Here is a 20,154-nt window from a genome sequence, read left to right on the forward strand (position 1 = left end):
TGTGAAATAAGGAAAGCGATACCTGAAGTTAGCGAAGCTTCTTCATTTTGCGCTGATGAGCCCTTGCCCACTAAAAGACTTCGTAACAATCGTGAGTTTGATCATCATATTGCAGCTATAGAAACATGCCATGTAATTTTAAACTGTGCCAAAGATCGATTTGCTTTTAAAGAACATTTATCTGCAGCGACTCTATTTCACTCAAATAAATTTCAAACCTACTGTGGTAATTTTCCTGATGAAATTTTAGATTCAACTTGTTCCGTTTACCCAGACTTAGATAAGGAACATTTGGAAGCTGAATTATCAGTTATTTATTCCAAGGCAGACTGTAGATATATGAAAGGGGCAGTACCATTTTTAAAATTTATAATCGAAAATAATTTATCTCGGTCATTTCAAGAAACTAAAAGGGTATTGGAAATTCTTATAACCATTCCAATGACGACTGCGGAAGCTGAACGATCACTTTCTACCTTAAGGCGCATAAAGTCTTTTTTACGTAATTCTATGTGTGAGGATCGTTTAGTGGCTTTATCAATGAAAAGAACATGATTCGTGAAATTCCGAACTTTAATGAGAGGGTTATGGATAAATTTGCTGCCAACAAGGACACAAGAATTAACTTAATTTACAAAAAATAGTCTTTTGTGCATTATATGAAAAAATTGTTAATAATGTTAGTGTAGATTGTAGTAACAAATTTTGTAATAATTGTGTTTATAGAAACAAAGTTATATGATTATTTTTTAACTATGGTAAGTCTACATATTTAAAAAAATAAAACTCAAATATCAAAAAAAAACAAATCTTTGAGAAAGAAAAAACAAATTTCATTCATTATTACAATGTTACAATTACGATGTTAATTTTAACAAAACCTAAACGTTAATGTAACACGTTAACCCTTAAATGCGTAACTTTTTTGTTTTGGGTTTAAAAATTTTTTAAGCTTAAAACATAGAAAACTGGGCAAAATAATTAAAAAAATATTTAATAAAAAATTACCTTTATTCCAACTTTTTTATTGTTGGTATTTTTTTGCAATATTGTGCCTTTACAGGCAAATTAATTTATTTACTCATGAAATGTTTTAAAACATTTTCTTTAAGCACAATACCACTTTTTCCTCGCACTTTTTAATCACATCGCAGGTCTTTTGTTGGTACGCTATGCCTTAGTTTGAATTGCCCAATCTAATGAAGTTGATAGTGTACCTCTTTTGGCGGTAGAGTTTTCTACATTACAAAAACAATTAGCAACGCAATGCTTGTAAATTTTTATTGTTGCACTATTTCCGACTGCTTTGCGCTCATAACCTTTTTATATAAAAGCCATGCATTTACCATAGCTAAATCGGTCTATTAGGTCAACCTCTTTCATGTAACAATAGTATTGCCGAATAATATTGAAGCACTCTATTTCAAAGTTTTTGCCGTCTTTTTTGTCATTTCTTTTGACAGTACCAAGAGGCTGCTTGCAAACTTAAGTTGACAAGAGGGTAACGCATTTATTGTCCTTCCAAATAACAGAACACAACTCAACCCCGTCGATGGTGGTAACATATTCAACTGAGCTACCACGCTTTTTTTCTTTTTTATTTCATTGGTAGTTTATAATCTGGATTTCTATAACGGCGAACAGTTCCAAGAAAATATATGCCCATTTTAGCAAGATATGTTCTAGAATAGTGAAATAATTATCACAATATAGTCTATAATTCTGCATGGTATAGGTATAACCCGAGATAAATGAACTACGGTATTTGCAGACGCTCCAATATCAGGTTCTTGTCCGGTCTTGTTAGTTGATTATCACTCACACCCGCCAAATCAAAAAGTTTAAAACCCATTTGTAAAATTTCAAGGGCATATGTTGCTTCATAAAATGTCGCATTTTAGTCGGACACATTTGTTCATTTACACATGGGGCTATTTTCAGAGGGATGCTTGAAAATTTTTCATTTAGGTGCTCAATAAATGGACGCAATTGTGAAGTCTATCGTGGTTATGATCGTCAAGATCGTTAAAGATTAGGCTGCTTCCAAATTACGGTTCTTTTTACGGATTCTTATACTTCTTTTGCATTAGATGGCCCGGTGTGACACTCTTTCATTTCAATCCCGTGGTCCATCGCCTCCATCTGCACGTCTGCACCTTATTCCTTCTCAAATAATCTAGGCTCTGCTTGATCCTCATCTGAATCATTCAAAATGTAATTTGGGTCTGCTACGCTATCAGTATCCCAAAAGCCATTCGATCTTCACTATTTAACCAGTTTCCCCATTAGGATTATCACTAAGAATGAAACTCTAATAACAAAAAAAGAAATACATATATTTCTTATAATATAATAGCAGTTTAAAATCGGTATGTTGCATTTTTACAACACAATACATTTAGAAAACTTATATTGTAATAGAAAATATATTGTGGCGTTTTTAATATTCGTTTAGGTGTGAATTAAAACACTCGATGGCTAAAAATAGTCAACTCATTTATTATATACTTCCACACTACTAGAAACATTATTTACCTATTATTTACTACTATTTACCTTGATTTAACAGCCACGCCAATATTCAGATTTAGAGCCAAACTACAAGAGCGGAATAATCGCGGCATATTTCACGCGGCGGGATTTCCGTTGGAATTGGCAGCAAACAGAAAGCGTTTTCTCCGTCGCGGCATCGGGTAGGTACATTCACAGTTAAAAAATGGACCCCAATGTTAGGTTGCGCTGCTGTTGTAAGTGCAAGTTTATATTTAAAAAAAAAGAAAAAAGAAACGACGTTGGTGGGTCCATCCAATATTAAGAGAGAGATTATCAACAGAATATTTCCAGCAAACGTTTCAGCAGCACAGAACGTATCCAGAAAAATTTTACTCATATTATCGAATGTCCATAAAAAGCTTTCATGACCTTTATGGCCTTCTACGCGAAGACTTACAGAAAAATAATACCAACATGCGGGTTGCAATTGGTCCAATGGAAAGACTTGTAATTACATTAAGGTAAGTATGTTTTATTTATTCATTTTCATAGTTTTGTGAGTTTGGATACAAATCAAATGGTGGAGAGTCTTGAGACATATACTTATAAGATGTAGTAGTATTATTTGACACTTGACTTTGTACTGACATTTGCGATTCAAATGCATCCGATGCTGTTGTTGATGGTCTATCTGTAGCACAAGACTGAGGCTCAGCAGGCTGAAGCACTATATAAGAATTAGAAACCTTTGACATCGAGCTTTGTACTGAACTTAGCACTTGGAATGATGCGCCTGATGCTGGTGTTAATGGTCTACTTCTGGATGGAGACTTAAGCCCAGCAAACTGAAGCACCCCAGATGAAGTAGATGTATTTTGCAGCGAATGTTGTACTGGACGCGGAGACCAGTATAATCGAATAGTGTCCATAAAAGACACCCTGCACTCGAACATATTGTCTTCTGACATCGCATCTAAGAATGGCACAAGTGATATTAAAAATGCTTTGTTGCCAAACGTATCTTTCTGGTCTTCTTACTTTGAAGTGCAAAATTGTCAGACAATAGCTTCGTCATTTCCCGAATCTCAGTTACACCCGAAGAATCATTCCTTGGTCTTTTTCTTGTGATTCCCTTAGTTGCGGCTGTAGGTGTCTGAACAGGAAATGAATGCAATGGTGGTGTCTCATCTGGAATAGCCAGCTCAGTATCATCCCTTTGCACTATTGTTACTATTTTATTGCTACTTGTATCATCGCAGAAGTTAGATGCAGTTTCTTTTATATCTAATGTAGGCAATAGAAAAAGGAGGTTATCAAAATAAACATATTTCTTCTTTTTCTTTGCTGATTGCCCACTTTGGGTTAGTTTCATCGCTCTTACCTCTTTTCGAAATTGATCTCGTAACGATTTCCATCGAGTTTGCAGCTCTTTTCCTATAACAATAGAGAATCCGTTTTATTTATTGTTAAAATTTATATCTATTATGCAGTGTGGCCCAATTTTTTTTTCAAAATATTCCAGGAAAATTACAAATAATGGTGCCACATTTTTGTTGGGCCACCCTGTACTTATTAGTGAATAATATTTTACATTACTTAATAAAAACAAGAATTGTTTTACATATGTTTCTATTGTTTTAGGTATATTGCAACGGGAGCAGATTTTGCAGCTTTGGAATATGTATTTCAAGTTTCGAAAAGTGCAATCAGATTGATTGTTCGGCAAACTTGTGTGGCAATATGGAATAAACTACAGCCGTTGAAAATGCCACAGCCCAATACTGAATTGTGAACTAAAATAGCCGAAGAATTTTACAGAAAAAGTAATTTTCCCAATTGTGTGGGAGTCATCGACGGCAAGCACATCAGACTTGCTTGCCCTCCGAATACAGGGACGCAATATTTTAACTACAAAAAATATTTCTCCATTGTTTTATTGGCAGTATGCGATGCAGATTATTGCTTTATCGCAATTTTAATTGACGTGGGAGCTTACGGCAGAGAAGCTGATACTAATATTTTAAAATCTTCGGTTTTCGGTCGAAGATTAGCACAACAGAATCTTGAACTACCAGGAAACAGACCGCTTCCAAACGCCCCAAATATTTCAACCCCTCATGTTTTTGTAGCTGATGAAGCATTTGGTTTGGGTGGAAACGAGAAGAGACCTTATGCACGAAATAATCTGTCAATTGAAAAGAGAGTTTTTAATTATCGATTAACTCGAGCTCGCCGATATGTTGAATGCACTTTTGGTATACTCGCCAATAAGTGGAGGATTTTTCATACCAACATACTGGTTTCTGAAGATTTTGCCACTGACGTTACAAAAGCTGCTTGTGTGTTACACAATTTTGTACGAAGAAGAGATGGAGTTGATTCAAATAACGAATCGAGTTGCTTGATGGAAAAAATTCCAGCCATTGGCACAGGAGGGCCGTCTGTGGGGATTGCGATTAGAGAAAAATTTAAAGATTATTTTGTAAGTCGAGAGGGAGAACTTTTGTATCAGTATGACAAAGTGTAATTACTGCTTTTACCGTAATGTATAAATTATGCAAAAAAAGAATAAAGTATACCTAGCTTGTACCTACCTAAATTATTTCTTTCCTTAACCGGAACTCGTTCCAGTTTTCGTACATAACCATGGCCACTTCTTCTCACATTTTCGCCTTAACATCCCTATTGCTATAGTCTTTGCTTTTCATATCGTAAATTCCAGGCCGTTTTTAAATTTCGCAAATAAACATTTCCATGTCAAACATTGTCTTCGCCTGTACTCTCAACGAATCCGTCGCACGCACCATCACCTCGTCTAGTTTACTTCGTACTGAATAACGTGTTACGTTGCGGCGGCGACGATATGAACGCAATCAAGAGCGTTCTCTACGCTCACCGCCGACGGAGATAAACGCAACACGACGGATTTTCCGTTCGTCTAGTTGCGCTCGTTTGATAGCACGGTTTTAATTACGACGTGCAAATCGCCATGTCCCGCCGCATGAAATACGCCGCGATTATTCCGCTCGTGTAGTTTGGCTCTTAAACTTACCTCCTAGCGGCAAGGGTGCTTATATACTAGCTAGAAGGTTAGCGAATCTTGTTCAGGAAGATTTGCTAAGCTAACCTTCCATGTGTCTCTAGATAGTGCCCACTATGCATGCCATTTCACCACCGAGATGTTTCTCGAATGACGGCGAACAGCTGATATATCGCGGTGGTTTAGATCATTACAATTTCTACATTATTGATTAGTAAACAAGTATCTATCTGATTGTTAGTGGCATGTAATGTTCTATACAATGGAATATAGAAAGTTAAAGTGGAGGACGAAGGCCTAGATAGGATAGAGCATTTATATAGATCTTATTTAAGAGAGTACTACAATAAATATTTCCATGAATTAATTTGTAAATAAATAATATACCAACGCTATTTCTACGACTGCTGAGTGAAGCCAGTGACAACTTGTTGTTAGGAGATAGTTACTATTTATTTTTATTGAAAAAATGTATGCTGCACTATCTCTAACGTATAGAGATGTGACTGATAGAATAGAGACTTAATAACAGAACAATAATAATAATAAGAATAATCGACTTTTATTTAAAAAAAAAACAACAGATTGACAAATATTACAAGTGAAAAAAAAGGCGAAGTCTAGCCTAAGTCTACTTATACTTAACCCTAATAAATAATAAATAAATTTCGGTAATCATGCATAATAATAATAAGAAAAATAATGTAAAGATGAAATATTATAAAGAAATAATTGTTCCCAGCAAAAAAATACTTATACCCTTCTTTATACCCAACACGGGGGAGATATAACACTCACAACCCGCACCAACACAATACTGTACACAAACAAATACCCTTGTATGCAATCGTATATAACCATCATGCTACCTCTGAGGAGGAGTACACGATACTAGTGAGTTGGAAAATAAGAGCTCAACTGTTCTCTAAACAAATACAACCTAAATCCTGACTTCATCATCAAAATTTGGAACAACTTCAGATAAAATATTATCAAAATCTTTCAAAAGAGGACCTATGTTTATATTAGGAGGGCGATACAAACATCAAAAATTACGTTTTTTATGTCAACCTACAAAACATCACCTTTTAACTATTTTTTATTGTCTTTTGTCCCGAAATCTGGAGGTCCACTTTGAGTACTGATATTTTCCCACGGGCGAAACATTTTTAATTTGCAACAAGTAACTTCTTAGCCGCACGAATACAAATATCTCACTGAATTCTAAAATTAACCATTGGCATATAAACCTTTAGTACCTTTTTTATCTACTTATGCCGAATTTTTGAAAATTACGTAGAAAATAAACAATATTTAGTGCAATCCGAACCAAAAATAATTGCAGGTATAATTATCGACTTGTAATTAGGCATTATGTTCTTGACGTGCAGTTAAACCGCTACATATTTAACGTAACTAAAGATAATAATCTCTTATAGTCTATAGAATTTAAAGATAAAATAAAGACAGTAGGGAATATTTAAATGGTGTTATTGTTGTCTTCTACGTCCGTATCTGGACTTCCCAGATGGAGTGGCCGAATTTCACATTTTTTATCATAGGCCCTTATTGCGAAAAGAAATTAGCAAATTACCTTCTTAGATTTATGGTACGACTATATTTGTAATTTTAAAGTGATTCTAGTAATTAATTAACAGTTATTTTCTATATGATGTGTAGTACAAAGATTATGAAGATGGAGCTGCTTGATAAGTGGAAAGTAATGAACAATATTTATTTATGTACTGTGAAGTGTGTGGATGGCTTCTAAAGGCCTGATGATGCTCTAACTAGAGCGAAACACGTGTAGCCCGTTTTATTACATGTTTTGAGACCGTGACTTTGTGTTTTTCGTCAATTTTCGATTGCATGGTTGATACAATATGCAACCAGACGGTATTAACTTCCATAACATCATTATACTGTTTGTTTGATTGTGTCACGTCTATGGTAATACTGCACTCTGCTGCTTTTATCTTTTCCATAATATCCTTCAATGTATTTTTGTAATATTGCTTGAAGTAAGAAGTAGGAAGATTTAGGTATGGTCGTTGTTGACCAATGGTTGGGGCACTCTTGCATGCACGTTGGTGGGGCTCAAGGAGACTGGAACTAAGAACACTGATCTCCGCGTTTCCCAAATTAGAACGCGTATGCAAAATTGAACGATAAAAAGAACTCTGTAAGATTGTTAAGGTTATTTTAGATTTATTTTAGGTTATGTTAGGTTTTTTTTTATCCATCACAAGTTTATTAGCGATACATTCATTGTAGTTTGCTATATTTTTTATTTGCAGGTCTGTTTCCCTTAATGCCTGTTCTGTTTCTTGTTCTCTGCATCCATCATCATGTCTTCATCATGTTAGACATCTCAAAAATATATACAGGAATTTACAGGGAGCTTTGGAAAAAAAAATGAAATATTGGTAATTTTAGCGTTTGGATGTATTTTCACCTAAACATAATGGGTGCGACAGCTTCTTTTTAGAAAGAAAACTCGGCAAGATTTAGTTTAAGTAAATATATTTTAAAAAACACAATTATACTAAAAGATAAATAAAAGAGAAAATGGAAAAGTTTAATGTATACGATTATCTATATGACTTATGACGACGAGCGTTAGTTTGAGAGTGTTATAATATATAAAAACGATCCTATATCAGCACACATAAAAGTAGGTTACATGAAAAAAGGCTGATGCTGATACAACTGAATTTTATTACCGACAAAGACGGTTCTTTTCCGTTCCTCGAAATTAACACGTTTTGTCAATTCGGCTAAACAGCAAATTCGACGCCGGTGAGGCAGTTAAAAATCGTACACATAAACGTAAAAAATAATTGCATGGCTAATGTAATAAATATTAAATATACACATGTATTTTAGTAAAACATCATAATACTTTATATGCATTTTTTATAGTGGCCTGGAGAGTGACAAGGTCTTATATTATTGCTCTAGCATTGTTTGTTTATGTTCTATAATTTCTCGTTTTTGTTGGCATACTTTATAGGGTTTTTTATGGGTCTGGCATATCTGACAACAATATGATGTTCTGTTAGGTGTGGTAGTCCAAGGACCTGGGTAACAGGCACACCTAGCAGACAGCATCATACATGGCACATCATCACTGGACATCCATAAACTGCGCTACTAGGTCTTGTATTTTTTCTCTCCTGTTGTTTATTTTCTATGCTTTCCCAGAAGAAATCATTGGCTATGCATGTTTTATTTGTAAAATTTGGCTATTTTAAAATTAAACTTACGTGAGTATTGACAATGTTTGACATTGACAAAAATCATTCAGCGAGCTCCACCTTGTATACAGCAAGAGATTGAGAGTACCATGAAACAAAAATGTTTACGATTTACTGTACTGACCCATCTAACAAGGATTAAGTTTACTCACCGGGGAACCTCGGTCCCCTTGATTCAGTCATGCCTTCTTTATGTTTGCTAATAATTTACATATATATCTTCTTTCTTCGACGACTAGCTAATGTCCCCTAAAATAGTTAAGGCTACCCCAGACGCTCCACTGCCGCTAAGCAGTAAGCATCTCAACACTCGGACACTAAGATAACATATACCGAGATCTTAGAATCCAAATGAGAATCTTAGAACTCTAGCCATGGACTTATACAACAACAATATAAAACATTACTCACATGTCGACATGATTAACCTGTGCACAAAACAATCACAACCATTCTAATATCCACCTAGTGGACAAACACCACCACACCTGGTCAACTATGACCACTCTATATGCAAGGCTCTTTATAGGCCGAAGTGCTAGCACTCACTGCCTCTTTCCTTTTTTTTCTCTCTCAATCTCTGCTTATATTATTATTTATGTTTAGGGTATAGATTTTCAAGGATGTAATATAATTCTCGGGCGGTTGAGACACTTTTAAACGAATACAGGGTGTTTATAAAATTTACGTTTATTAAATATATTAAATTACCTTAGGATATTTTACACATTATTACTCAATGTCATGCAAAGATCTATTAATTCGGTATCTGTGTTTCTGAGATTTGATGCCCCTTTGTTGTGTTTTCGTGTAGTGTTGTCGATTTTTCAGCTTTGGAGTGCATATGGATTAATAATCATTCTTCTGAAGGGCTAGTTCTATAGTTTATTTTTCTTTGATTTAGTTGCCTCTATTTGCTGTAACTAGGTACAGGGTGTCTTCTTGTATATATCCGTTGAATTGTAATTTCGCCATTTGTGGTATTGTGTAGTCTTCTACTTTTAGTTTGAGCTACTCTTATGCTTGATGGTTTATTGCTATTGCTCGCAGTGCTGCCCTTAATTTTCTTCTCTAGCATTGTCTTCAGATATGTGTAAGTTTTGCCTTCCGCAAGGATTTATCTTCAGTCGTATGAAATTGCTTGTTGCCTCATTTTCCTCTATTTGTAATTTTTTAGTTACGAACGTCATTATTGAGTTCTCTTCCAGCTGGTTTGGGTTCAATTGGAACTGTATACTGTATTTGAACTGCCAGATCTTTCTCTGTGATATTTATGATGACTTCTGGCTTAATAGGAAGTCTATATTAAATATTAAAGGGTATGGTGACTTTTCGATTATCTTCGTTATAAGTTTGCCATGTGAGGTTTTTGGTTTTGCCTTTATTTTTATGGTTATCCGGGTGTCTCCTAGGATTGATATGGAGTGTCCGAGTGCTGTTAGTCTGGACTGCTTCCGTGTTTAGTTAGTGTGTTCCCTTACATTTGCTTGTTCCATTATAGAGAATCTTGAGCAGGTATCTATTGTTGCGGTCATTATGCTGTTGTTGACTTTTGCTGTAATTGTTATGACTTTAGGTTTGATTTCTCTTCTAGGTTTTGCTAGGTCCAGGATGATCGAGGATGCTAATTCAGTCATCCTTGAGAGTTTGGGGAGACATTAATTCTTTTTTAACATATAGCCGCCAGATATTATGGCCTCAGTAAGTAAAGTAAAATGTTATGAGAACTTATCCTTTTATTGTATGGTATGACTCACTCATACCCTGTATCAGGTAAACATCATTTAGCAAAGGATCAGTAGCTCGGGCAACCTTCAGTTGATTAACTCAAGCAAAGCTAAAGAGCAAACTAAGTACAAAAATATATTGCTGTATGTGATTGTATTAAAAAAAATTTAAATCTTTGGTTCACTTGATGCGTCCTGTAGATGGTAGCCAACAGGGCATCTGAACTCATCATTATCAACGCGCATTGGGCAGATGGTAATTATATGGCGGATATTGCAAGGTTACAATGTTAACCAGAAACATTTGCTGATAAAAATGGTGGTATATACACAACAGCCACATAAACTGTATATTATTTGTTTTACACAATACACATTTTTGCTTCACTCTACCTTTGGCAATTTTTAAACAACATAACCGAATCCTGTCATTAACGAAAATAATTACTCCACCTCACTCTATAGATAAATTGCTTAGTATATAATATTAATTAATGCTTTCACTTTAGCAATCCGTGTTAGTTCTTAGAACCTACCTAGTTTTTGTAGTTTCATTTATTATATTATATGAAATGGTTTACTGTTGATATATAAATAAATATGCGGTAAAGGATGAAAAAAATATTAAACCCGTTTTTGAACATGAAAACCCATCTTAGACCCAACAATGATTCTTAGTCTAAGATAATCGTATAGAATGACTGATGTTTAGCGATAATTAAAATATACAAGGTGCATTAGGTTAGTTTATTGTAAAATTAAAAGGTGTTCTTTGCTGCTTGTTTAATTATGTAATTGATATATTTAATATTAAATATTTGTTTTTCAGGACTGCGAACTGGAAAAACTAAAATCCAAAGTGTATTTTCTCGAAGCAGATTTAGCAGAGCTACAAGCCTTAAACGAAAGCTATTTGAAGGACACACCCGACCAGAAAGTCTCCGACTGTAGCGACTCCTCCCCAGAAAAGTTCCAAATAGTCCACGAAACCACATTTAAAAAAACCTACACCGAAGACAATTTCTCCTGCAATAGTCCGAACTGGACCAAAATCAACATAAAAGATAATAACGAATCATTCACCAAACACGTCCACAAGTCATGTTACCTTGATATCAACCCCGCAACCCACTATGACATACATCACTCCTTGACCAATGATATTGACGTCGACAAGCTGATCCATAATCTGACACAATCCTTACTAAAATTAATACCAAACATCATACTAAACAAACGTGAGGAGGCCATTCCATTGTTGATGATGGCCGTGCAGTTGAATACCAAAGCAAGCGAGAGGGATAAATTGTTGCAGCAGTTGTTTCATTTGAAGAAGCGCCCCAATGAAGAGGAACGGGCGGTTATTTTGGCTGGTAAGGGTTTCGAATTGTATTTAGGGTAGATTAGTATAGGTTTCTTTTTTCTAGCTGTCATTGCTATAGCTAAGAACGCTGGAGAACAAATGGTGGAGAATGAAGTTTTGCCGCAGTGCTGGTTGCAGTTGACTCATAAGCACGTGGAGAGACGGCTGTTAGTGGCTGAGGCGTGCACTGTTTTAATACCATACGTTTCCGTAAGTATACATTTTCTTAACACTCTTTTATTATTGGCCGTTTTGATGGGAATATTTAAAGAATAATTCGCTGAATAGCCATTTTCGCGTGTTCTTTTATGATTAAGAAGTCTGGTATTTCTCTATCCGATTTATTTGAAACTGAGTTACAGGCAATTTAGTGGTTCTTTGTTGACAAAATTGTCTAGAATATAGAAATTTTTTGAGGTACAAGAAATGTTGAGTAATAAATGATTAAATTATTAGATAATAAATACACTTTCTTTGAGGAATTTTAGGGAAAATGTGCTCAGAATCATTCGCTAATAATTAAACTGTGTCCACTGATGGATATAAGCATCCCCCATTTTTGTCCATTCCTTTCTGTCTTAAGCTCTTTGTATCCAATTGCCTGCACACCTCTTTAGATCGTCCATTCAACGTGTCTTCATCCTTCCCTTGTTTCGTTTATCCAAGTTATCCAAATTCGTGCCACATGTGCTTCCCACTTCCAACTTAAGGAAGCAAAGCCTTTGCGAATTTGAATCACAGCATCTGTGACGGCAGTTCTGCTTTGTAAATCTTCATTTCTTATATGATAAGCAATAAACACCTCGAGCTTGGAACTTTCCATCTTTCTCTGCGTTACCATAGGTTTCTTAGCAATTAGTGTTAAGGTTTCAACTCCAGAAGTCATGACAGGCAACACGCATGGATCAATATTTTCCTCTTCAAACATTGTACTCCTCCGTATCAAAGGCCTTTTGAAAGTCTACAAAAGCAAGTTCTCGTGATCTATTGTATTCGATGCTTTTTTCAATTACCTTTTTTGATGCTTTGGAGATGGTCATTTGTTCCAAATTTAGCATGGAACCCCGCCTGCCCTAGAGTGATAGAAATACAGTTTTTCGTGTAAAAATAACATTGTGCCATTTGTATGGTATTGTGCTATTGTATATGAATAAGTTCAATAGCACTGTGATCTTTTCTAGTAAAGGTGCACTACCGATTTTTATTGTATCTACAACTACATTGTCTTCTCCGGGAGCTTTGTTATTTTTTGTTCTCCTTATTTCAATATGCATAACAGTGCATGGGCGTTCTAAACCATAACCCCTTCTATATCTTTCTGTTACTATATCCGGTATCTTCTACAATTTTTGAGGATTTCTTTTCTATTTGTTGTTGTTATACCTTGTTTTGTATTAAGTTTGATTACACGTTTTCTCCTGACGTTCTCTCAAGTTTTCTTATCATAACCTTCATAATTCGATCGTTTGTTGGATATGATGTGTGTGGCCGTAATGTCACGTAGTAAGGTTTTCGCCACCTTTTTATTTGCTCCTTTTTCGCTCATTGTTGGCAACCTGAGTCAGTTAGTATTTAGCTTGACTTTGTAGCATGGCACTGGTTAATACATCATTAAGAATGGTGACATCTTCTATGTGTCATCTATAGAGCGGCAGTATCCTTCTATATCTGCTAGTCTCGTCCAAGGTTTATTTAGACCATTTTGTGGCATTCTTTATCGATATCAAAAACCACTTTAGCACGTACGAGTCTGTGGTCGTTTCTAGTAAAGAACTTATTCAATACTGACAATTTTTTTTCTGGTATAATATAATCTATTTCGTTTCTTGTGTGACTGTCTAGGCTTTGTTATGTCCATCTTCTATTTTTAACTTATTAATTTTTGTTTATAAATGCGTTCAACTAAAACAGATAGTTCAGTATTACTTCACCTACCGTGTTTCTGCCTGATGTTCTAAAGTTGGCCAAAAGGATTTGATTCCATTTCAGCATTGAAATCATCCCCATTTCCACATAGAAACTGTCCAGATGACCTTGATGTTGTATCTCGAGGTCAGCTGCAGAACAAGGCAAATTACTCTGTTAGAAATTTTCTTTAAGGAAACTATGTTTGCGTTAAGGCACTTATGTATTAGGAATTTCTCCACTGGACTTGTCATCTTCGCCCGCGTGGTTTAAGTTATATTCTGATTTTAGCTAAGTTATTTACCGGGAGTTCTGCCTTCGCTCAGGTCTATAAGATCTCATTTAATACTCTCAGCTTTAGATTGAAGTTTTCTAGCCGTCCCTATGACAATAGAGATCGTGCGTTTTACGTTGTAATGTGTAGTGTCCGGTTGTAATGTGTAGTGAACCTTTCTCTTCTTCACCCCTTGCCCTCAAAATGCATATGATGGACTGATTATCAGAGATATTCTCCTACTTGCCTGGGGTAATTTAGTTTTAGCAACTAAAGGGGATAACTAGGGGATACTTCCAATCTAGAACAGATGATGTCTTGGTTGACAAAATTGCTTCTCAGAATTTTTTTCAGCTTTCAAAAATAAAACAAGAAACATTTTTGAAAACTAGATAGAAAGTTATCTTTCTTATCCTAAATTCATTTTAAGAATGTTGCAATAAATGGTAAAATCATTATCAAGAATAAATAAGATTCGTTAAGAAAATAAGGCTCCAAATCTTTTGTGGCCAGTGTAGTATCATATTTACAAAATATAATGCAGATGATGGTGCAATCATTATAGCTGAAGATAACTGGAAATATTATTTAAATTATTATTATATTACCATTATTAAAACTGAGAAGACATAGGCAAAGATCAGAAACTGGTTGGACCTTAGTTCATGTGGTTTTTTTTTCATGTTTCATTCCATCAATGTAGATAAAACAAAATTTTTCGATTTAGCCTATAACCTGTTTTTAGAGAAAACTTCCAAAAGATTGCTGTGGTATATTCCACTAGTACATTAGTCTAGACAACGCAAGAACCATCTGTCTGCAATCTGTGTAATAAATAATACACCGTTTTATCAATAAAGTTACTGCTGATTTGGCATAGTATTTACTTAATGGTTGCATTATGTTTAATTGGTGGTCTTTAGAGTCTACACAACAGCCCAAATCTGCTTTAGTTTTGGAACCATCTGAGTAAATGTTAGTAATACCTGCCATTCGATGGTACCAGTCGTGCAGAGTTTTTTAAACACAAAGATTGGCAAACAGAGTCCACTCTAGCCGACTCTTGCATGTCACTTTCTGCATTTATATTCAGTCCTACAGAGCGGAAGCGAGTCATTGTAAGCAAAACTACTTAAAAAATACTAAATTCAAAATAAGAAAACATTTAACCATCATTTAACATGCATGAAAAGGAACGTTAAAAGTGGCATGATATCTAATACTTTGATACGAAACATTAATTGTTATACATAAAAAAAGAGACAACAAAATCAGCTTGTTCAAGGTTGAAGATAAACATTGCACCTCCTAGAACCACGGCAATATGAGACCTACAAGCACAATGTCTCAAAGTTTATGAGTATTGTTATGAATTTGACGATAAGGGAACCATACCACAGAATAGTATTCTAAGACTGGTCTGACCAGGAAACAATAGAGTCTGCTTGCCTCAACAGATGATTATAATTTCTAATATAAAAATCCAGCAATTTGGAAACTCTCACAGCAACATTGTTAATATGCTCCACAAAACACAACCTCTCGTCAAAAGTGACACCCAATTCTGTTATAGACGAGTATACTATCTAAGAGGATGGTTAGGTATTTATTGTATACTCGGAATCTATTCGATTCAATTTACGAGTGAAGGGGGTGAGATCAGGCCTATTTATGTTGCACCAAGTGAAAAGGCTATCCAAGTCATCCCGCAAAAGCTTCCGATTACTAATACTGCTCACCACTCTGCTATAATTTAGATCATCGGAAAAAGACAAAAACTTTCTGTTTTTGAAGCAAGTCGAAAAGTCATTGACAAAAACATTGAAAAACAAAGGAGATGTGTATCCACCCAGAGGAACACCTGAGGTAATTAGGTCACAGAGACAGCTTCCTATCTTGACTCTCGGAACGCGCCCCTTTAATTAACTTTTAAACTAATTAACCAATTGAGTATGAAAACCTAGAGACAATATCTTCTCAAATAAAAGTTTATGATCAACCCGGCATCTACCTGCTTATCTTCCATTAGTAAGTTCATACATTCCTAGTGGTTTGAGAATCCCAATTTTGTTTGCGATCAAGTGCCATACCAAAATACTTGATTTTGAGTTTAGTTTTCTCTTTCTAGTGAATATCAATTTCTTTATTATTTAGAAAACCGCATCCAATCTCAACCAGTGCTCGAATATTTACGCACAGGCAGAATAAATAAATATAGTGGCGATTGTATAGACGATGTTTATTATAATTTTTCGAAAGGTTGTCAAAAGCGCTCTATGTAAATAAATAAAAATATATCACGATAGCTTTTTGGAGATATAGCCAGACATAACTTATTTTGGTGACCTACCAATGAACCTGCTTGAACCTGTGATTGCTAAGGAAAATTGAAGCGGTAAGACAGAAAATGATGTACTTACGTTGGTTTCCTGCATATGAAACATTGGATGCTGTTAATCTATTTCGTTAAAGTTAAACCGAAGAAATTAAGTGAAATTATGTGACTATTTTCCAAAAAATATTTGAACATGTAAGCCAGTATAGGTGCCAAATTGCTTTTCGTGGCCAATCCATCAGGTTGTTGGCATATCCTGTTATGAATGAGAAGAAATCACAATTTGAGTAGATCGATTATAGGTAATTCAGTATTAGGGTTAATCTTACCAGTAATTCTGCACCAGAAAATCTCAATAGTTTCTAACTTAGCCGCGATGGTGTAAAGGTTATAATTACTTCGATGTAGGCTAACAAGTTTTTTAGATTCTTCTATTTACAGATCCATTTTAGAACTATATTGCACTTTCGATCGATCAATCCTTATTATGACATTCTAGGATAACTATAGCTGTTCTAGAATGTCCCCTCAACATTATTATTAAAATCTATATTGAACACTACTTTAGAATCAGCAGCAGAACTTATTTGGATGACTATAAATATTTAATTTTCATATCTGATTCCGTTGCGTTATGCTTTCAAACTTCCATGACGTATTGTAGCTATGCAAATTTAAAGTACAGTAAATTTTAGGGATATTCTAATGCTTACTTATTTAAAATTGGGTTTTTTACATTGAATTTAGTTGAAGGCGACTCAGAACTCAGCCCTATACATTCTTAGTAGCTTTTGAAAAACAAACATAAAGTCAAAGTCTCATTCTCTTTAGAGCATTATCAGGCCTTAACAAACCATGCCTTATCAATTAAATAATGTGAGCGAAACACGGATAGCCACTCATATGCAAGTGAGTCGTTGATTTGCTTTTTTGTTTGTTTTTCAAAAATATTTGTTTCTTTTCTTAGAGAAAATGATCTAATGGTGTAAAATTTTTTACAGGTCTACAAATATTTTGTCCAAGTATATTTATATACAAGGTGTACAAAGAGACAATTTTTTTTCAGGGCCCGATCCGGAACTCCCTGGTGCTCTCTATGCTCCAGCAAATGCTCGAAGATAAAGAGGAAATAGTGAGACAGCAAATTATCAAAGCGTCCGCCCTACTCTTTTGTTACTGTTGCGATCCCGACAAGTATCCACAATGCGAAACGATTGCGTTCAGTAGTTTGAAGGACTATAGCAACGCCGTTACTCATTTGAGTATACAGGTGTTGTTCCCTGTGCTTGCCAAATGGGCATTAAATGATGGTAAATTTATTATTTTTAGATCTTTGTTTGAAAAATATAATTGTAATATGAGGTATTTCAATTAAACATTCATTTATTTATAAGATGCCCAAATTCCAACATAGTACGTTCTTAACGATCTTAACATGAAGTGAATATATCAGCTGTTCGCCGACATTAATCATTTATTCCACCATGCAGACCCGAAGGTGCAACAAGGATAGAGCGGAAAGCACATCTCGCGACATAAACAATAAAAATCTACCCAGGATCAGAGGATATAATGTATTTTTTCTAAATAGAGAAGCCCAAAATAGAAGAGGTGGAGCCTTATATTATAACAACCAGATAAAACCCATTGGACAATATATAGAATTGAAGGATATAGAAAGAGTCTCAATAAAAATAAAAGAAGTCTAAATAAGTGCAGTTTATAATAAACCAAATAATTTAGAATAACACCTGAATGACGAAAAAACAAAGGTGATAGGCGATCTGAACTGTAGAAATACCAAATATATAAATAATCACTATAGAAACCAAAAATAGAAATAATCAATATAATAACAGAATAGTCCTATGGCTGGAACCTTTGGTGAAACATGGCCGAACAAATCTTGAACGCTAACTAAACTATACAATTGACTATAAGGGATTGGACCTTTATCTCTCTTAAGAGTAGCTTTTCTTGATTTTGTAGTAATATTTAAAAATATTATATTCACAGTACATATCAAAGTACAACTAATAAAACCAATTCAGCGAATTAATTATCACAAAGCAGACTGGAACAAATTCAAAAGAGATAAATAAGAACTTAACAATAAATAGAGAACTGAACAACGAAGAAGACATAAACAAGGCAGCCAAAAATCTAACTAAAATAATAACAAAAGCAAAAACAAACTATATACCAGGATATAAAAATAGAAAGGAAGAAGAATTACCAGAAGAACGAATTGTGGAATAATAAACTACAAAAGGTCGCTAGCAGAAATGAATTATGGAAAAATATAAAGAATTACAGAAACAACAACCGAAGATACCCGCCAAAAAAATCGCAGAAGGAAATGACACATAATGGATAAGGGATAATAAGTAAGGAGATAAATTTCCACATCTGAAAAAATATGCAAAAAGTAACAGGACTTGTCAGCCCCTAAAACAAAAGAAAAATAAAGGAAGATTACCAAAATATAATAAACCAACCACCAATCATATTAACGATGGGAAACAGAACAACACCAGAAGAAATAAGGAAAATAATTGGAAAAATAACACCCTATAAAGCTTGTATACATCTAAATTTTTTGGGATTGGGATTTTTCCCAAATGTCTGGGAAGTAGCTACAATAGTCATGATACCTAAACCAGGGAAAATTGACGAATTGACCAACTATCTGTGCTCTTTCTCCAATACTATTTAATATCTTCTTAACGTACCACTCTATACCAACAAATACAATACAGGAACAAAAAAAAATTAAATATATATTGCCAGAACTGAAACTCAATCTAATAATAACACGTACAATCACAAATAATTCAATAATAAGAACATAAGAAGCCTAATAATAGATAATGTAGAAATCTTGTGTCAAGAGGAAGTTAAGTATAGAAAAAACTAAGGATGGCAAGAATTCCTAAGAAACGAAGAAGTACACATCAGAACAAAAACACTAGAAGAAATACTGACAGAAAAAAACAATCAAATTTTATAGAGACAACTAGAAGAAGCCCCCTCACAAGAAATTGGAGAACCTAACATAGACAATATCAACTTCTGAAAAATTAACAGAATTATTAATCAAGCGTTATTGAATTAAAACAAAAAATCTAATAGTGGAAGGAAAAGTGGTGAACCGAGTAGCCCTGGATACTATTAACTTCTGAAAGCAAGATAAGGAAAACCAAGAATGGATAAGAAGACCAAAAAAATTTTTTATAGAAGAAAACCAGGGCAAACAAAACAACCAGGACCATACAGAAATAACCACAATCTTCCGGATGCAAAGCGGAGTTGGACAGAAATCCAGTATTATTTATAGTTTACTGTATATATTAACTATAATTATATGTAATCGAAATTGTAAAGGCTGTACGATAATAAATAAATAAAGGAGGCCAGTTCATGTGTGTCCGACGTATGAGAATATTGGTCCGACTTTTAGATCGAAATAAATATATATGGTGTAAATAAGTGTTTTCAATAATCTTGTCATTATGTTTAGTGTGTACGCGTGTAATAAATCAGTTGACCTTTTTAGTGCATCGAGTGTTTTAATTCACACCTAAACAAACAGTAAAAACGCTACATTGAACTCAGGTGTGGGGTGTGAGTTGAACGTCAGTTAACTGGACATGGTGAAAAATAAATAATAGTCAATAGAAGTAAATTGGATTATGGATATGTGAAAATGGCAATGCTCGTGAAGCTAAAAGTTACCGAGCTGAAATAGACTTCTAGAAAG

General features: G+C 34.5%; 1 protein-coding gene across 1 annotated transcript in view; it reads left to right on the forward strand.

Annotated features, from left to right (window-relative positions):
• LOC126750741 (RAB11-binding protein RELCH homolog) overlaps window positions 1-20,154 on the forward strand; it is a 67,682-nt gene that overhangs the window by 38,982 nt on the left and 8,546 nt on the right. The window contains exons 5-7 of the mRNA XM_050460457.1: window positions 11,347-11,890; window positions 11,945-12,090; window positions 17,461-17,704. Of these exons, the coding sequence (XP_050316414.1) occupies window positions 11,347-11,890; window positions 11,945-12,090; window positions 17,461-17,704 (934 nt within the window). The remainder of the gene's footprint in view (window positions 1-11,346; window positions 11,891-11,944; window positions 12,091-17,460; window positions 17,705-20,154) is intronic.

This window comes from Anthonomus grandis, chromosome 2, assembly GCF_022605725.1.
Source record: "Anthonomus grandis grandis chromosome 2, icAntGran1.3, whole genome shotgun sequence".
Taxonomy (NCBI): Eukaryota; Metazoa; Arthropoda; class Insecta; order Coleoptera; family Curculionidae; genus Anthonomus; species Anthonomus grandis.